The sequence below is a fragment of the Equus quagga genome, chromosome 12 (genome assembly GCF_021613505.1).
Source record: "Equus quagga isolate Etosha38 chromosome 12, UCLA_HA_Equagga_1.0, whole genome shotgun sequence".
Taxonomy (NCBI): Eukaryota; Metazoa; Chordata; class Mammalia; order Perissodactyla; family Equidae; genus Equus; species Equus quagga.
The window spans coordinates 35,220,770-35,239,404 of record NC_060278.1 but is presented as its reverse complement, the minus strand read 5'-3'; the positions used below and the strand labels follow the sequence as shown (position 1 = coordinate 35,239,404).

Below are 18,635 nucleotides of genomic sequence, written 5' to 3'. Positions count from 1 at the left end.
TATAACTGAAAGACTTCTGCTCAGTACTTTTAAATTCCTTCTTTTAGGTTACTAAATGTTATTTTAAGTCCCAGTAAGTTTCCAGAAATGGGTGATAATATGCACAGGGATAATTTTTATTTAACCAATTCAGCTCCTCCTGAGTAGTTCTGGAGAGAAACTGGAGGTTCAGGATGAGGCAGGGCAGGGGGATGCGGGCTCTGATTTTGACTCTTCTATTATGAGTGAAGTTGGCCAAATCAACTACAAAAAGAACAGCAATTTCATTTTAAAGGGAAGTAGCATGAAGTTGTGAAAAGGACATTAATCTAAGGACGAAAATATCTTTTTTAGATAAAAGATTCTGACTCTACCAGTTGCTTTATGAGATCGCGTGAGGCCCTCAACAGAGCTGGAGGCCGCCTTCCTCATTTATATAAAGGGCAAACCTGTACGTCTCATCCAGGTGAGTGTGAAGACAAATGAAAAACGTGTGTGAAACCTTGATGACTATACACAAACCATAGATCTCTATACACAAACCATAGATCTCTATACACAAACCATAGATCTCTATACACCGTTAAGTACTGTGGGCTTTTTTTCACTTAACTGATACTGAGATACTCTCTACACTTTACACACAGTATTTCATTTAATCTTCACAATCCTATGAAGCAGTTCAGTTAGATCTATTACTCATCCCAGTTTTCAGATAAAGAAATAAAGAGACTAAGAAACTTTTGCAAAGTCAGCTACTTAACAGCTAATAAGTTATGTGGCCTAGACTTTTCCAAGTAATTACGTCCAGAGCTTAGCTCTTAACCAACTGATGTAGGATACATGTGCTAACAGAAGACATCTTCAGAGACATGCATGTAGATACATGACAGAACAACGGGAAAATTGGCCACAGATGTTTGGTAAAAATATTTATTAGATTTTAAATGGTGAGATTATAGTGTGTGCTTATCCTCTGCTTCTGAAAATAGGACTGCTGACTGAGTAAGTCCCCTGGAGGCTGAAAGGCCAATAAGTAGACAGAAATTCATTACTCTTTCTTCCTGAGAGCAGCTGCTCCATGCAGAATATGACCCTCACCACACAAGAACCACTTCTTGCCTTTAATCAATGTGACTTCTTTGTTCAAGCTGAGCCTATCCATCTTCTATTTCTCCTCACTAAGCACTCTGTTGCTCGTTGTTTTTCTCACTCCGTTGATGTATTGACGTCTGTTTTGTTGTTCCAGATTATATTTCACTGAATTTTCAAAAGAAGTGTCCTTTTAGCTGTCTGGTGAATGAATGTCCTCCATCAACTTACCACCTTGCAACTATTATTCTGATGTCCTATTGCAGATCACAGCTTCCCACTAAAGTCAAAGAAGCAACATCCATTTTGTGCCAATGGGACGGCTGATGCCAAGCTCAACAGGAAAGTGGGTACCATTCTCTGAACAGCTTGTATTTTTAATTTTTTTTCAAAATGAAACAAAACGAAGAAGTTGAAGTGTGGAGATGAGACTAACCTTGGGCCATGAAAAATCATGGTGACACTGAGAATCGTGAGAGATGGGATTGCTGCTCCAACAGTAGGAAGAGGTGCTTCCTCAGTCTGAACCACTGGGCCCAGGATCTCAGACTTTAATTAAGGACCTCATACAAGAATGAAGACTTAGCTTGGCTGTGATTGCAGGGGCCCTGTCCCATCCATTTACCTAGCGCTCACCTGGGAATGTAGCTTTGAGGGCTAGGGTCGGAAAAAGGGCCGGGGTCAGAACAAGGAGAACTTCTGTGGGCCCAGAAATTCTCAGCTGAGATTCTGTCCTCTGGCTCCTGATTGCACAGCCCGGTTACAGCCTGCTCCCAGCTGGGCTGGGCATCGCTCCTCCTCTCCTGACCTCCACTGCTTACTGGGTAACACCACTTCAGACCTTGGTTTGAATCACATTTGACTCACATCATATAGTAGCTTTAGGACTATGATAAGCTTATCTCCCTCTCTGTGTTTCAGTTTTCTCTTCTGTAAATGGGGCAATAATAGTTATCTTCCAGAGCTATTTTGAGGATTAAATGAGGTGACACATGTAAAATACAGTAGATTCTAAATAAAAGTTGTTCCTTTCCTTTCTTCTTCCCAAATCAACTCAAAAAGGAAACTAAAATAATTCTGAAGGGGCTCAGTAAATTGATAACTTTGCAAATGTTAACATGATATCTATGTATCTCTCTATGGATAAACACATAGAGTGGGCACCCAGAGGTGGTGGTTAAAAGCACAGACTCTAGCACTAAGCTGTGTTGCATTCAGATTCCTTTATAGTTCAGTTATCTCATTTGTAAAATGGGGATAATAAATTTACCAACCTCATAGTACTGTTATGAATACTAAAAAATTAAGCAGGTAAAAAACATATACAACAAATCTGAAATATACTAAATGCTCCCTAAGTGTTATAATCCAGGACTCTGGTCTATTTTGGGGCCAGTTATATTATTTTTTGAAGTGTCATTTTGTGAAAAATGCATTACATAGTTTTTTGCAAAGGGAAAAAAGAGAGGCTGTTCAAAATAATTTGCCCTCCATAGTAGGGAATGAAAACCAATATTTATACTTTCCACATCCTGTGCTCTAGATTGTTCAAATAACACTCATGTTGATAACTTTTTGATTGTTTGACTATAAAACATCTTTGCAAATAGCTATATTATCCAAAGCTCTAAAATGTCAGTCACTAGTTCAGATCCAGGCTAGCAGCTGATTTCAATATTTGTTCCTTCATTTATTCAACCAGGATTTACTGAGAGTCTACTGTGTGCCACGCAATGTTCCAGAAGACAGACAAAAATCTCTGCTTTTGTAGAGCTTTGGCTATGGTGGGGTGGGGTGCAATTAATAAACAAACAGATAAGTAAAATACATAATATGCCAAATTATGGTAAGTAACATGGAGAAAACAATCAGGGAAAGAAAAATTGGGGGTGCCAGGGTAGAGATAAGAATCGCAATTTAATGTAGTGCAAAGGTTAGAGAATGCCTCACTGAGAGGGAACCCATCAGCAAGGCCTGAGAGGTGAGGGAGCGAGTCATGTGGACATCTAGTGGAAGAGCATTCTAGGAAGAAGGAAGAGCACATGCAAAGGCCAAGAGGTGGGCATTTTCCTGGAATGTTCAAGGAATGGAAGGACACTAGTGTGACTAAAATAGAGTAAGCAGGAGCAAAAGTCATAGGGGCTGAGGTCACGTGCAAAGCTACAGGAATGTTCACAGAAGCATTATTAACATAGCCCAAACCTGGAAACAACTTGTAACTGCAGGCCCTCTAGGACCAGTTCGAACTTACCCCATCTTATCAACAGAGTAATTGAGAGCTGTTTTTCAGGAACTAAAGAGTCAACCCCTTGTCTAATTAAGGCCGGTTAAGGCCACCAACCCATCAACTGGGCCTGCATGAATGCCCAATAAGTGACCCTTTTGACGTCAGGTGGCCAAAAGTCCACCTTCAGATCATGCTAATGCCACCATTTTGTGAACATGCGTCCTATGAAGAGCCAGGAAGCTTGACTACGCTCGTGCAGATCATCAATCACCTCACTTCTCCTCACCTCCAATCAATCCATCTCCACCCTGCCCTTCATCCCATAAATTTTGCCCCAAGCCTCGGATTGGGGAGACAGATCTGAGAGCTTTGCCTCCTGTCTCCTTGCTGGTCGACCTCACAATAAAGCCATTTCTTTTCTCAAAAGCTAGTGGCATAATAATTGGCTTTTTTTTAATGAGCATTGGGCAGAGAAACCCTTTTGTGTTACCACACAAACTCAGATATCCACCAATAGTGGAATGGATAAATTACAATACATTTATAGAATGGAATTGCACATAAAAATGGAAAAGAAACAAGACTGTAGGTTCCCTCAATAGTATGGATGAATCTCACAAACACAATGTTAGGTGAGAGGCCAAGTGCTAAAGAATAAAAACTAAGGATCTATTTACATAAAATTTACAAACAAGGCAAAACTAATCCACGCATTGAGAAGACGGATCAGGATCATCGTCTTCCTTTGAGGAGGACAGACATACTTGTTATCGGAAAGGGGGTCAAGCGGTCTTCTGGGAGGGCTGAGTGGAGGCAGCACGTGGTGTTCGCTTTGTGTAATTCACTTAGCATTTGTGCACCTTTCTGTACATATGTTACACATCACCTTTTAAAAAGAAAAAATATACAAGAGTGAACGGAAGAATCTGGGATGACAAGTACAGAGAATTATTTCGAGAAATTCTACCATAACGAGAGCTGAGAAATGGGACAACAGCCAGAGGGTTATTTTAAAGATGGGAGAAATGACTGTTTTGGAAACTCAACTTACTCATATTTGCTATGAATGAGAAACACCTGTCCTATTACTTATTTAATAGGTTTTCTTTAAATTGACTCATTTTAAACTTATTTATAAAGCAAATTTCATATTAACACTGTATCATTTGCCATAATAGAGGTAACTGTAAAAATATAATGAAAACAAGTCATTCAATTAAAATAATTTAAAAATGTAAAAGCAATTAAATGTAAATAAAAATCAATCTGATGGAACTACAAAAATGAACACCTAAAAGTAAATTCCTCAGTCGGAAAACTAGAGCTGTTAATGATCGGTCAGAGAAAAAGAGTGTTGTGTTCCATGCCTACGTAACATTGCCCACCACTACTCACTTCTCCATCATCACCTTCACCTTTATACTTTAAGCATCCTGTTTTTAACACTCATTCATATTGAGTTCAACATAGGAACAAAATGAAAACAGTCCCTACAACTCTGTGACAAATGGATGGTGACTTGCCCAGCACTTGAGGTTGTCGCCAGTCCCATACCTCCCTGGCTGGGAGGGAGGTTGGTCTCTGAGAGAAGCCTTCCCATGCTGCCCACTGGAAAGAACCCCCACTCCCATGTCTCTTCTTGGAAAGTGCCGGTGTGTGTATACGTGTGTGGGGGAGCGAGGATGCTGCTTGGCTGTGGCTGTAGCAACCTTGCCTGAAACCAGGCAAAGGTCAGAGGGCATCCCAGAGGGGCCCCTAAGGATCACTGAGTCCTAGGACATCAAATCTTTTTCCTGTTCCAGGTTTTAGAAAACACTGCTCCAAAACAATGGAGGCAATACCTTCGAAATTAAAAATCAGGGTACATGGTCTTTCAACAAGATGGAATACTCAAAAATCAGAGGTGCCCAGAAAATCCAGAACGCATAGTGCCAAACCTAGGACATTCATTTACTAGTCCACAACTTCAGATATTTTTTATCAACATTAGTGCTAGACACCAGAATATGAAAATTAGCAGACATAATCCCTGCCCTCAAGGTAAGGCTTCGATTTCAGATAAACACGCAATTTTCTGAGGATATGTCCCAAGTATTGCATTAGACATACTTATATGAAAAATGTATCTGCTGTTCATCTAAAATTCAAATTTAACTGGCCTGTATTATTATTTGCTAAATCTGAGGAACAAAGTCAGCTAAAACAGAGTAGAGAAGTGTCAGGGCAAAGGGGTTGTCACGGGGTGTTTGGGTGCACGTCGGGGAAAACTTCAGAGAGCTGGTAACACAGTGGCGGAATCTTAAGCTGAGAATTTACGGGTTGTATCACTCATCTCAGAGTTTAATAACGCACCATCATGTTCTGCTAACTTTTTATGAATACATGTTTTGTCTGCAGAACTAGATCCAAGTTGCGTGAAGAAGGACCATTTCTTCAGGTTTCCGACACCAACTAGTACGGACAGGCATGCCTAAGGGATGAAGCAAATTACTGCTTGAATGGACTCAAATGGGTTTATGCTCCCAAAGAATAAAAATAAATCTTAATTGGTGTTTTCTTTTTTAGTTTTAGTCTTCAAACACTATAGCTGAGAAGCCAGGCTGGAATCTTGGTAGTCAAATTAGTAGTAAAGATCTGGGCTGTTTGTAATGCAGCAACCTCCTATGGTAGTTTCATGATGGATTCAGTGTGGCTGGAATGGGCATCTTTTTTATGTTTGGGTTCCTTCCTAGGCCCCCCAGCTGAGGCATCTTCTTGGTGGATCTAACATATTGAAGCAGTTAATACAATTGGTAGTCCAATGACCATAACAATACTTCTCTACAAATACATCCTGCCCACATTTAAGTTCCTCTTTAACCTACTGCAGTTTGGAACTGTCCGCCACCTACCCCTACAGTTGGTTCCAAAACGGTCCAGGGTAACGTCTATCATGGCTGTTGGAAGAGCAAGGAAGATAACTTTTCTGACATCCTCTCCTAGCCTCAGCTCTAAAGCCCAGGACTGGGTACCGAGTATAATGATGCAGAGGAAATATTTCTGTTGTTCAGCTGGCATGAGAAGCCCATCTTTAAGGAGGGTTTTGCTGAGCAGGGACTGGACCACTCATTCTAGCGGCTCCTTATGGTGGGAGGTGAGGTAGGGGTGGGCCTGTGGGGAAGGTGCTGAGAGAGAGGAGGGGATGCTGGTGAGATGGCAGGACATGAAGCAACGCTCATTGTAACCGCTCCTGGGACCCATCAAATCTTCTGTCACATGGCTCAACATGTGATATGCTTGGTGTGAGCAGATCCAAGGATTTTATGGAAAACCCTTGAAGGGATTGGGATCCATGAGAAAGTATGATATTGAGAATTATAAAACTTATTTAATGTAGTCATTTAAAGCTGACAACAGGTGATCCAGTTAGAGAATGGCAGACCTACGACACTTCACTTACCCTAGGAGTATAAAGGTACACTCCTATACAATGAAATTAATGAACATGGAAGTTCCTTCCTTTTAAGGCTGAAAGGTATTCCACTGTATGTATATATCACATTTTCGTCATCCATTCTGTGATGGACATCTGGGTTGTTTCCACATCTTGCCATTGTGAATAGTGCTGCAGGGAACACGGGAGTGCTAGTGTCTTCGAGAGCAACACACAGCAACATGGATGAATCTTGAGGACATTATGCAGTCAAATAAGCCAGTCACAGAAAAACCAATATTGCATGATTCCTCTTAAATGAGCTGTCCAAAAGAGTCAAATTCATAGAATCAGAGTAGAATGATGGTTGCCAGTGGCTGGGGAGGGGCGAAACAAGAAGTTACTAACCAATGGGCAATTATCAAACAAGAGGCATAAAGTTTCAATTAGTAAGACGAATAAGTTTTAGAGATCTGCTGTACAACACTAGTCAATAATACTGTGTTGTACACTTTAAAAATTAAGAGGGTAGATCTCACTTAAGAGTTCTTAAAAGAGAGTAATGAATATGGAGATAGTGAGATGTTCCCTCTACCACAATTCACTCCTTGTTATCCATGGGCAACTCTTATGTTTACCAGGACCTCTCTACTTCTTGAGGGGTTAAGTAAACTGAGTAACTGATAAATCATCCCCTCAGTTTCCTTATCTGAGAAATGGGAACTTACCAGGGCCTCCTCCTAAGATGTGGTGATAGTTAACGTCAAGCCCTTAGACTACCGTCTGTCATATGGTTGACTATAGAAAACAAGTAAGTTCTTATAGTCAATAAAAAATGAATTGGGGAGTTCTTATTCAAAGGGTATAAGGTTTCAGTTATGCTAGATGAATAGGTTCTATCTGGTGTACAACACGGTGACTAAAGTTAACAATATGGTATTGTGCACTTCAAAATTTAAGAGGGTAGATCTGGTGTTAAGTGATACAAAAGGATACAAGGAAACTCTGGGAGGTATCAGACATGACTATTACCTTTCACAATCAAGGTGACAGTATCAGAAATGTTTGTGTATGTTCAAACTCATCAAAGTATACACATTAAATATGTGCAATTCTTTGCATATGAATTATACCTCAATAAAGCTGACATATATATATATATATGCATATATATATATATATTACAAGAACTGGGGAGGAAGCAGCCCTGGTCTCATTGAGCACATTCCCCAAAGTGGCACTTTTTTAACAATTTTTAAGGTAATATGTTGGCGTGAGAGATATTAGACCGACCATGAAAAGACTAAGATGCGTAAGAGAAACATATAGAGAAGGTAGTCAAACAGGGAGCATTTTAAAAAATCCACCCACTTCTTTCCCTTCAGCCCCTTGAACTGAGTCTGAGTTATCACTCCTGCCCATCTCTGGGCCCAGAACATACTTCGCGTCAGGTCTAAGGAGGGCTCTTCCCCAACCTTTTAGCACAATATGCCTAGGCGGACAGCGTTACGAGACAGAAGCCTGGCCCCGAAGGGCCAATAAGGTCCAAATGTCTAAAATCTGTGCGCCATCAGGCTCATTTTCCTGATTGGCTATGAAGTTTCCCCCGTCTTATGTCAAAGGTCAACAAAGCTGGATCCTAGGTAAAGTGGTCAGGACGGGTTTTAACCAGGAATACTATTGCGATAGTGAAGAGTCCAGTGTGAACTGAACTCAACTCCGATTTGTACACAGGGAACTGGGGGTTTAAAGAGAGAAAGAGGGGCAGGGAGGGGTCACCGGGGCTCAGCAGTCAGGGGAGTGAACCCTTGCACACGGCGGGGAGGGGGAGTTAGCAGACCGGAGCTCAGCCAGGCGAGGCTCTGCAGACGCGGGGGCAGAGACCCGGTCTCCAGGCGTCCGCGGGGACAGTGATTCTTTCAGCAGCCTGAGCCTCCTCGGGCAGGCCCTCTACGGAGCTAGGACCATCCTAGGGATGTGGCCTTGAGCTCTTCCACACCACGCTAGTGTTCTGTTCATCTTCATAGGCTTAGTTGAGAGGAGAGCTGGGGAGGCGGCTCCACTTCGGTGGAGGAGAGAATGTGCGTCACTCATCAGTTACATTACTTACTAAGCGCCCCCCTCTCCTTCCCAAAGTCCACAGTCTGCAATACCCCAAAGAATACTATAACTCAAGCTGCACCTCCCGTTTCCCTGGAGCCCACCGCGCAGCTGTCTGAAGACCCGCGTGGAGAGGAGCACAACGCGACCACTAAGGGCTAACTGCAGCAGGGATCCTTCCCGATGTTGTCAGCCCTCAGCGCAAACGCGCGGCGGCGCTCTTTAACCTTCCCCAGAGGGAACTGCGACGGCAGCCAGGTGGAACTACAACTCCCAGCAGCCCCGGCGACAGCGAAGGCTCCCACGTCAAGGGCGCCGCTCCCCGTTGGCGAGCAGCGCCAGCTCCGCTCACCCCTTCAAGAAGCCGCACGGGGTTCCGACGGCCAGCGGCGGCCACAGTCGCAGGACCCTGGGCCTCTGTCGCTACCGGCCAGGCAGATGCTCCGGACAAGGAAGCGTGAGGCCGCGGGAAGCGGCGCCGGCGTGACGGAAGTGCGCTTACGTCACTTCCGCTGGGCGGGCCGCTGGTTATCCCGCGCAAATTGAAAGGTCCGGCCCTTGGTGCGCGGCTGCAGCCCGGCTTGTTCCGCGCCGGCCGCCTCGCGTGCTCCGGCCAGGTGAGCGGTGCGTGGGGGGCGGGTTTGGGAGCCTCCACCCGGGCGCTCCGGAGCTGACGGCGAGAGCCTTTGCGGGGAAGCGAGCGCGGTGGGCTCCCTGCTGGTCCCCCGCGTTGGGCCCGGGCAGCGGGGTCTCCCGGGCAGGGCGGCCGAGGCTTGCCGGGTGCCCGCCCTACAGCGGGTCCTGGGAGCGCGCCGGCGGCCGGGCTGCCGTTCGGTGACCCGAGGGGTTCTGCCCCCTGCAGGCGCGGCCCCCCAGCGTTCGGGCCGCGGCGGGCCGTGCGGGGCTGCCGTGCAGCGTCCCGGCCGTGACCTGTTGACCGGTGCGTGCTTTTCTTCTGTCGTGCAGGCCGACGGACGGTGTCTTCTGGGATGGGCCCGCGGGCGTCTCCTGCGCCTCCCCGCGAGCCGCGGGACCGGGACCTCGGCTGCGGCGGGCGGGCTCCTTGAGGTGACATGTGCGCGGTGGCCCGCAGTCCGGCCTGCCGTGCTGAAGGGAAGGATTTATTCGAGGCTGTTTCCCTGGCAAGTCTCGTGAAACGTGTGCTATGTCAGTTTTCCTCCGAGTGGAAGAAAACTCCTTTTAGGGACGTTATCTGAGAGCTCGGAGGCTGATTGCTTTTCCCAGGCTGCGGCTGGGGGACCACCTGCATCCAGATCACCTGCGCAGGGTAAAATTCAGAGCCCGCCTCCCTCCGGACGAGAGCGTCGCCGTCGCGGGAGTGGAGCTGAGCGTCCGCGCGCCTCTGAGACCTGCGAGTGCGGCCCGCGCGGAGCGGCGACGGCGACAGTGCCAGCGCGGTGAGGCCGGCCTCCCATCCGCTGCCGCTTCCCTTCTCCCAGGCTCAGCGCTGGGCGGCGGAGGCTGATGCTGTGGATCGCTGAGCAGCTGCTCCGTGCCCTCTGCTGTCTTTTACTTTTTATGGTGGGAAGTGATGGGGGCTGGGAACAGTTGCTTCGGAAGGGACTGTGGCAGCCCCCCAGTTTCTGTATGGAAAGGGCTTAGGGGCCGCACGCCCGCCGGAAGGGGACGGGAAGTTAAAGCACTTGTTCTGAAGCCCTGTTTGCACACCAGGCACAGTTCTTTGGGGCAGCTTTCAGAGCCTGGTGGGGTTGCCCCTAGGGGCCTCCACTGCCTGGTAGCAGAATGCTCGTTGCGTGGAATAACGCGTTCTATGGCAGTGAATTTCAGTCCTAGGAAAGTACATGTCTAGTGCTGTAGTTCTGTCTAAGTTTTCTATTGGAATGCCTCCCTTCCCACAACCTGTTCCAGCTTCCTCTCCTATTCTAATTTGCGTGTTGGCCGTGATAACGCCTGTTTAGATGCCATGTCATGCACAATTTTGTAGACGTTAACAAAGCCTTTTTGGAGAAAAGAGAAACGCATACTTTTTTTAGCACCTTCTCTGTCGCTAGTACTGTCTTAAGGGCTTGGAGCACACTATGATTCCAAGTGGGAAAGCACTTTGGAAAGAATAAACCTTAGGGAACTATCAGGTGGCATTAGAGATAGTAGTAGTGATCAGTGTAAATATTCTAGACTACAGAAATTGTTAGGGAGGAGCTCAGTTACAATTTTAAAGAGCAGTGATTTCCCAATATCTAAACAATAACGGTTGCTATACCAGTTTCCAAGCTCTTTGTCTTTATTTTTCTGACTTCCGGGTAAATATATTTTGCTTTAAATATTGCCATTTTCCCTTTCTCCTTTCATAGCACTAGTTAACTTGGCACCATGGGGATACACGGATTACTGCAGTTCATCAAAGACGCTTCTGAACCCATCCACGTGAGGAAGTATAAGGGGCAGGTCGTAGCTGTGGATACATACTGCTGGCTTCACAAAGGAGCCATTGCTTGTGCTGAAAAACTGGCCAAAGGTGAACCTACCGATAAGTAAGTTTGGACCTTATATTGGTTCCTTGCCGATTAAAAATGAGCCTTATCATGCCTTTTTTCCAGAAAGGGATCATTTTCATTCAATGCCAGGTTTATCGAGAAGTGAGTGTGTGTGTTTTGGAACATTGCCAAATCCGGGGTGACTTCTTCTATGACATAGACCTAGTTTTCATTCTTTGTAATAAGCCAGAATACCTGAACACCAGTGGACAAAGACCAAAGATCGTCTCCTTTATTCTTTATCTGAGATAAACTCTTTAACAAAGTTCTGAACACCGTGGTGGCTTCAGTGTCCTTCCTTCTTGGCTGCAGACAACACACTGCTAAGCCCCGTTAGCAAAATGAGGCAGTTGCCTGAAAGGGACGGGACATTCTGGCTCCCTTCTACTTGACTTGGGGCCACAGTGGTGGGACCTGTTGACCTCCGGTCATAACTCTGTGACTTCATTTGAGGAAGATTCCTGTAATATTCTCTTTTTAAAATAGAAACGTTAGAGAAATAAGCAAGTATAATTTCAGGACAGAGATTTTCCAGAGGGATTTGGTCACTGTTATGTGCTTCCTTTTTTGCAATATATAGTGTATCTCCTAGAGGAAAGGCACTCAGATCTCAATATGACTGACTTACACACAGTAGACAGTAGGTGAAATGTGCTAATCCTGTTTGTTTCCTAGAAGAAAGGGGGCAAAATCCTTACTGAGTAGTGAGTGTCGTGGTCTCAGGCCTGTCTTGTTAATTCGACTGGGAGTGCCCTGTGACAGCATGTGTGGGATCTGAGGCAGCCTGAGCACCTGTCCCACCATCTTCTGAGGTCATGTTTCGAAAGCAGCTTCTTTTCCACCAGTAAATTTGGACAGTTACAATTGTAGATGAAGACTACAAGTTTTTCATTGCTACTTTCAGTGTTTCTTTGAATATTTCTTCATGGGGGGAGAACTTTATCTCTAGTGTTTTATAATTCTTGAGGATTCTGAGATTTTTGACTAATTGAAAGAGTTGTCCAAAATACAGGGACCGTCCTTTATTATTAGAAATGTCGCAGGTGAACTCCACAGGACCTGCCTGCCATGTAGGAGGCGCTCCATAAATGTTTCTTGAACTACAAAGTTTCAGGACTTTCAATAATGTAATGTGTGTTTTAATTTTTTTCCACCATAGCAACTAAAAAGTCACATTTGATAAGAGTGTATTTTCTTCTTCTTGTCCACCTTTGGATGGGTATTAACAGAAAAGGTCAGCGAGGTTAGATAAGCCCACAATAAACATTTATGACCATTGTAAAGAATGAGGTAGATCTATGCGTGCTGACCCTGACACGTGTCTGTGAAATATATAAAATGAGGATGTCAGGTGTCTGATGTTTGTATTCTGCCTAGTTAAAAAAAAATTTTCCAGGGCCGGCCCCGTGGCCGAGTGGTTAAGTTCATACACTCCACTTCGGCAGCCCAGGGTTTCGCCGGTTCGGATCCTGGGCGCGGATATGGCACTACTCATCAGGCCATGCTCAGGCGGCCTCCCACATGCCACAACTAGAAGGGCCCACAACTAAAATATACAACTATGTACTGGGGGGATTTGGGGACAAAAAAAATTTCCCTTGAAAATTTATCATTTTATATTTGCTTTCCCCTGTTTTCACTTGGTATTTAATCAGTGGGTTCCAATCATTGTTCTGTAGATCAGTGCAGGTCCAGTGTCACTGGTTTATAATAGAAAAGGGACCACGTAGTGAGTCTTTCATTAAGATGAATATATTTGATTTAAAAGATTATCTTAGGATTATATCTTTCTATTCCTGTTTTTGAGTTAAGATATCCTTTTCTTTATGAAATGATGGAAGTTGTAAACCTAACTATTTTTGTTAATTGCCTTGCCAGAATAAAAAACTAAGTGCAGTCCATGATCCTTGTTTGGATGCTGGACGGGGGAAGAAATTGTAGCAGTGCTCAGCTGGAGCCGACTCATGGGAGTTTGCTACACCATCTCCCCCAATGCAGCATTCAGAGACCCTACATTGGTAGTTTATCCACAATTACAGGATATTCACATGTCAGAGAAGTTGACAAATGCTACAAATTAGGCACCTCTTCCCCAGAACTGGTTGTTAAACATTTACCAGGACACCATTGCTTATAAGAAACATTATTGGGATAATTGGACACATTTTAATATAGACTACGTATCAGATGATATTGCTGTTAAAGTTCTTGGATGTGATAATGGTGTTGTTGGGGGAATCAGGTAATAATTATACTATACTCTGAACTTTTTTATAGATTTGAAGTTTTTCAAAGGAAAACAAAAATGGGGGAGAGAGGTGAGGTTTGGAACCACAAAATGTTGAGCTGGAGGGGATGTCAAAGCCTTTTAATGTGTGGATAGAGGATCAAGTCCCTCATCAGATATCACATAGACCAATAGGATCCAAGGCAGGACTGGAACCCAAGTCTAAATTAGAGTTTTCATTTCCATGAAAACATTTGCTTAAAAAAACAAAATAAAAACCTTCTCTTTTTGTAATCATTTCATCTAGTTTTAAAAAGAGTGAAAGTATTATCTTGTAAGATACAAAGCACTTAACTGCGTTTTTCTTTATTTTCATAGGTATGTAGGATTTTGTATGAAATTTGTACATATGTTACTATCTCATGGGATCAAGCCTATTCTCGTATTTGACGGATGCACTTTACCTTCTAAAAAGGAGGTGGAGAAGTCCAGAAGAGAGTAAGTTGACTCTCTATTTAATCTCTAACTTAACTGTGTTAAGGTCTGATGCTGTGGTCTGTGTGATACCAATTTTTTTAGTTTTAATTTGTTGAGTCTTGTTTTATAGCCTGGTATGCAAATAAATTTCCTTAAATGTTCCATGTGTGCCATAGAAAGGAATGTGTATTTTCCAATGATTGAGTGGTTTTATGTCTGTGCAGTAAATCAAGCTTATTGATTGTGGTATTCAAATCTTCTGTATTCTTAGTGGTTTTTATTTTTTGTTTTCTTATGTATATCTACTTAATCCATCAATTACTGAGAAAAGTGTGTTAAGTTTTCCCTGTGATAGTGTGTCAATTACCTCCTAATTCTGTCCTTTTTTTGCTTTATTTTGAAGCTATTTCATTGGTTGCATTCAAGTTAGAATTTGTTATATTTTTGTGGTAAATTGAAACAATATGTAGTGACTCTTTTAGTCTCTAGCTATGTTTTTTTGTCCTTAAGTCTGTTCTGTCTGATATTAGTATAGCCATAACAACTTTCTTTTGTATGTTTTCTATCTTTTATCTTTTTCTATCTGTTTACCTTCAGCTTTACTATGTCATTGGTTTTTAGGTTTGTCTTTTATAAAGAAGTCATCACTATGTTTTTTTATCCATTCTATCAGTCTTTGCCATTTTAAAAAATCTTTTAAAAGGAGAGTTTCATTCCTTTTACATTGATCATTAATTACTAATATATTTTGATCCATTATTTCTCTTACTTTATATTTTATTTTTGTTCTGCTCTCTTTCTTTTGGTTAACTCCTACCTTGCTTCACTTCTGAATTGATTGTTTTTTCCACCCTTATTATTTTGTTTCTAGTCGAAAAGTGATGCACTCTATTTCTGTTCTTTTGGTAGTTATACCAGAAATTTTATCATTCATATTTAACCTAACAGAATCTAGTAATTTTACAACAATGGACCTTAGAAAGAATTTCTCTATTTTTGTGTGTGTGTGAGGAAGATTGGCCCTGAGCTAACATCTGTGCGCATCTTCCTCTACTTTATGTGGGATGCCACCACAGGATGGCTAGACGAGCAGTGCTGGATCTGCACTCAGGATCCAAACCTGTGAACCCCAGGCTGTGGAAGCAGAACATGAACTTAACCACTGTGCCCGCGGGCCGGCCCCTGAATTTCTCTGTTTTAATGAAGCAGCCGTTCCATCTCACTCATCTCTTCTTGTTTTTCCCCTGCATTAGCTTTTAGGTCCATGAGCCGTTGCGTTGTGTGGGGCACTTTGACAGCTAGGCTTAGTTGTCAGAGGTAGAAGACAGCCTCATAAGCTGAGGGAGCGTTTTGCGAGGGGCAACAGCTGCTTGCCTGCTGTTGCTCTCTCTGGGCCTAGAATCAGGCCAGACAGGGTCCTTCAGGTCTGGGTTCTTCAGTCTAGCTGTACCTAGAGGGCTCTGATTCTCAAAGTCAGAACTCTGTAAAGTTTATTAAAGGACTAACTGAGGCTGTCTGAACCCACATTCTAATACGAATAATATACGATTTACCAAACATACTTTTAATAAAAAGCCAATTCCAGGTTAGTTCTAGAAGGATTGGTGACAACCCTAAACCAGCGTGGCAAAGGGACTAGTCCAAACCATGTCCCGGTTCGGGGTCCCCCACCATGTTCTTAATTGTAGTCACAGATAGTTACTGATTTTCTCTTGTTAATCTCAAGACTGGCTAACCCAGGTTTCAGCCGTCTGTCTCTGACCTGAGGGCTCTTTCTGTCTTACCTCTGTAGGTTCATTTGAAATCCTTTTCTGAAAGGCTCTTCATCTAAAAGTGGGACTAGGAAATTTGTGCATATACGTGTATGCACATTTACTTAAAAAACTCATGAGTTCACACTGATACTTCCACTTCAAATTCAGGACTACAGGGTTTTTACTTAACTCCTGCTGTATTGCATCTATATCTGCTTTCTTCTATAGTGAGAATCCTTGTTTTCCAAGGGTACAGGGCTTGGAAAAGTTAGAGCATCTTATAATTACTCATTTATTTTATCTCACATTATACTCACAATAGATTCAGAATAAAATAGTACCACTACCAATACCCTAGTGAAAACGGTTGAAATTTCCTTCTTTTGTATATGCACACTCTCTCCCCATTTTAAAGTTAGTAGTACAACATTGTTAGAGCACGTAGCTATTGCTGTCTCCCTGGTTAATGCTTAGCCTGGATTCTGTAAGTTCCCATGTTTGATGGTTATTAGCTTGTCCTTATGTCAGTGTCTCTCTCTGGTGTCATTTTGCTTTCTCGGAAGTTTGCACTCTAGTAGATTCTCACAAACAGTTTTTCACAAGCTCCTTGTATGTTGATGAAGTTGTACCCTTTATACTTGAAACTTAGCTTTGATGGTGTAAAAGCTTTGATTCACATTTTCTTAAGTGTCTTAGTTATTCTACTTTCTGCTGACATAGGGCATTGCTGTGGGAAAGTCTGATGATAAGCTTGCGTGTGTGTAGATTATAAATCACTTGTTCTTTTTGCCTAGAAGCCCAAAAGATCTGGGTTAGTATTCCGAGGACCTGGTATGTGCTTTCAAATGAGTCAAACTTTTTTTTATTCTAGGAAAATGTCTTGAATTATAGTTTTATTATAGTTTCTTGACTCAGCCTCTTAGTGTTTTTTTTTTTTTCCTCTTGCAGAAGACGACAAGCCAATCTTCTTAAGGGAAAGCAGCTTCTTCGTGAGGGGAAAGTGTCAGAAGCCAGAGAATGTTTTACCCGCTCTGTCAATATCACGCACGCGATGGCCCACAGAGTAATTAAAGTAAGCCAGAGAGGAGGGAAAGCCAAGGCAGCCAATGGCCACGTTCATTTAAGCTCATCACAAGTTGTTCACACGGGAGAGCAAGAAAATGTGGGAAGAAAGTTGTTCTAGGCCTAACCTCCAGGAAGGGACAGGTGTCAGAGGAGAAAGGAGCAGTGTCTTTAATAGAGGAGAGGAGAGGAGACCAATAGTGTTTAAGGGAGAAATCCTAAGGAAGAAGTACAGCTCTCCTTTTCAGATGAGTCAGTTAGGTGGATAAACTCCATCACTTCGTACGCCGTGTTGCTCTGTAGAGATGGGAGGGGTAAGCTCCTGCAGGGTCGGTCTTGCCCCACTCATGCAGCACTCAGCACCTACCGTGACCTTCACTCTGGAGTGACATCCGAGGTCTGCTGAACCTGCCTCATCGGCTCAGGAACTCCGGACACTTCTAGCCTGCTTAACCTGCCTCTGCTTCAAGCTTCTGTCCTCATCATCTCAAGTCTTAGTTTCGCCATGCCACAGTCCCAGCCCTCACTTCTGCCTGTCCAGGCCTGTGTTCAAGCTGCGTGGTAAACATGGGAAAATAAATATAGCGATCAGATTCTGTAATTTTATCAATGCCAGGTCAGATAGACTTTTCTAGTCTGACAAGAGAACCTGTTATTTTTATGGGAAAAATACTTTTGGAGCATCACTATTCTTAAGATGGAAGCTATCTGTAATTTGAAATAATTCAGGTTTGTAGCTTGTAGGGCTTTTGTTTCTCCTTCTGAATGTACAGCAATATTTCTTTTCTCCAAATTTATAAATTTATTTTTTTAAAAAGATTTTTTAGTGGCTATGTGATTAGTTCAATATATCCTAGGACTAAAAGCAGAAAAAGTTACTTCAAAGGAAATGATTTCCAAAAGTAATATGAACGTGTGCATGTTTTGGTTGGTAATGAAAGGAGTTTGAAACAGGAAGCTGTTTAGGGCTTTGCAGATGCTGTTCTGGGATTGACTGCAACCCTCTCACACAGGCTGCTAGGTCGCAGGGAGTGGATTGTCTCGTGGCTCCATACGAAGCGGACGCACAGTTGGCCTATCTTAACAAAGCTGGTATTGTCCAAGCAATCATTACAGAGGACTCTGACCTACTCGCTTTTGGCTGTAAAAAGGTACTTAAATACAACTGCTACATACTGCTTTTCTATATGGATGGAAATAGTGTAAATCAAGGAGCTAAATAAAGCCTTTTCCTCTCCAAGGATAATTATTTTATTTAATGCCTGCAATTAATATCTACTTACAGTGTTAATAATTATTTTATTTAAAATGAAAAGAAGGGTTTTGCTGCTTGACGTTTGCGTAATCTGGACGCTTTTTCATAGTAAGCCCTTAAGGTTAGAGACTTTTGTTGTTTTGTCTAAGTTTGTTAGTAGAATGTAGTCTTATTGTTTAATAATGGTAACTTATATGCTTTATATTTTTCAATTAGGTAAATTAATTTATCTACTGAGGGGATTATGCATAAAACTTTAATGAAAAATTTTTTCATGGTACATTGAGGGAAATTAAGATACAAAATTATAAGATGATCTCAGTTTTGTTAATACCTATGTTATTTATATTATCTTTATTTCATAGATGACTAGAAGAATCTGTGTGAAAAGGTTAATACTGGGTAACAGTGATAGATGGGAGATTTTGGGCAACTTCTGTTTTCTTCTGAGTTTCTGTTTTCTCCATATTTTCTACAATGAACATGTGTTACTTTAGGAATAAGGGAAAGGTTACTTTAAAATGTGAAAGTAGA

The 18,635-nt window shown here is 42.8% G+C and overlaps 1 protein-coding gene across 2 annotated transcripts in view; it reads left to right on the top strand.

Annotated features, from left to right (window-relative positions):
* Nucleotides 1-10,173: 10,173 nt before the first annotated feature.
* EXO1 (exonuclease 1) overlaps nucleotides 10,174-18,635 on the top strand; it is a 40,223-nt gene continuing 31,761 nt past the window's right edge. For both annotated transcript variants that reach the window (XM_046679345.1, XM_046679344.1), the window contains exons 1-5: nucleotides 10,174-10,228; nucleotides 11,144-11,323; nucleotides 13,932-14,051; nucleotides 16,733-16,856; nucleotides 17,860-17,997. In XM_046679345.1, the coding sequence (XP_046535301.1) occupies nucleotides 11,163-11,323; nucleotides 13,932-14,051; nucleotides 16,733-16,856; nucleotides 17,860-17,997 (543 nt within the window). In that variant the 5' untranslated portion in view covers nucleotides 10,174-10,228; nucleotides 11,144-11,162. The remainder of the gene's footprint in view (nucleotides 10,229-11,143; nucleotides 11,324-13,931; nucleotides 14,052-16,732; nucleotides 16,857-17,859; nucleotides 17,998-18,635) is intronic.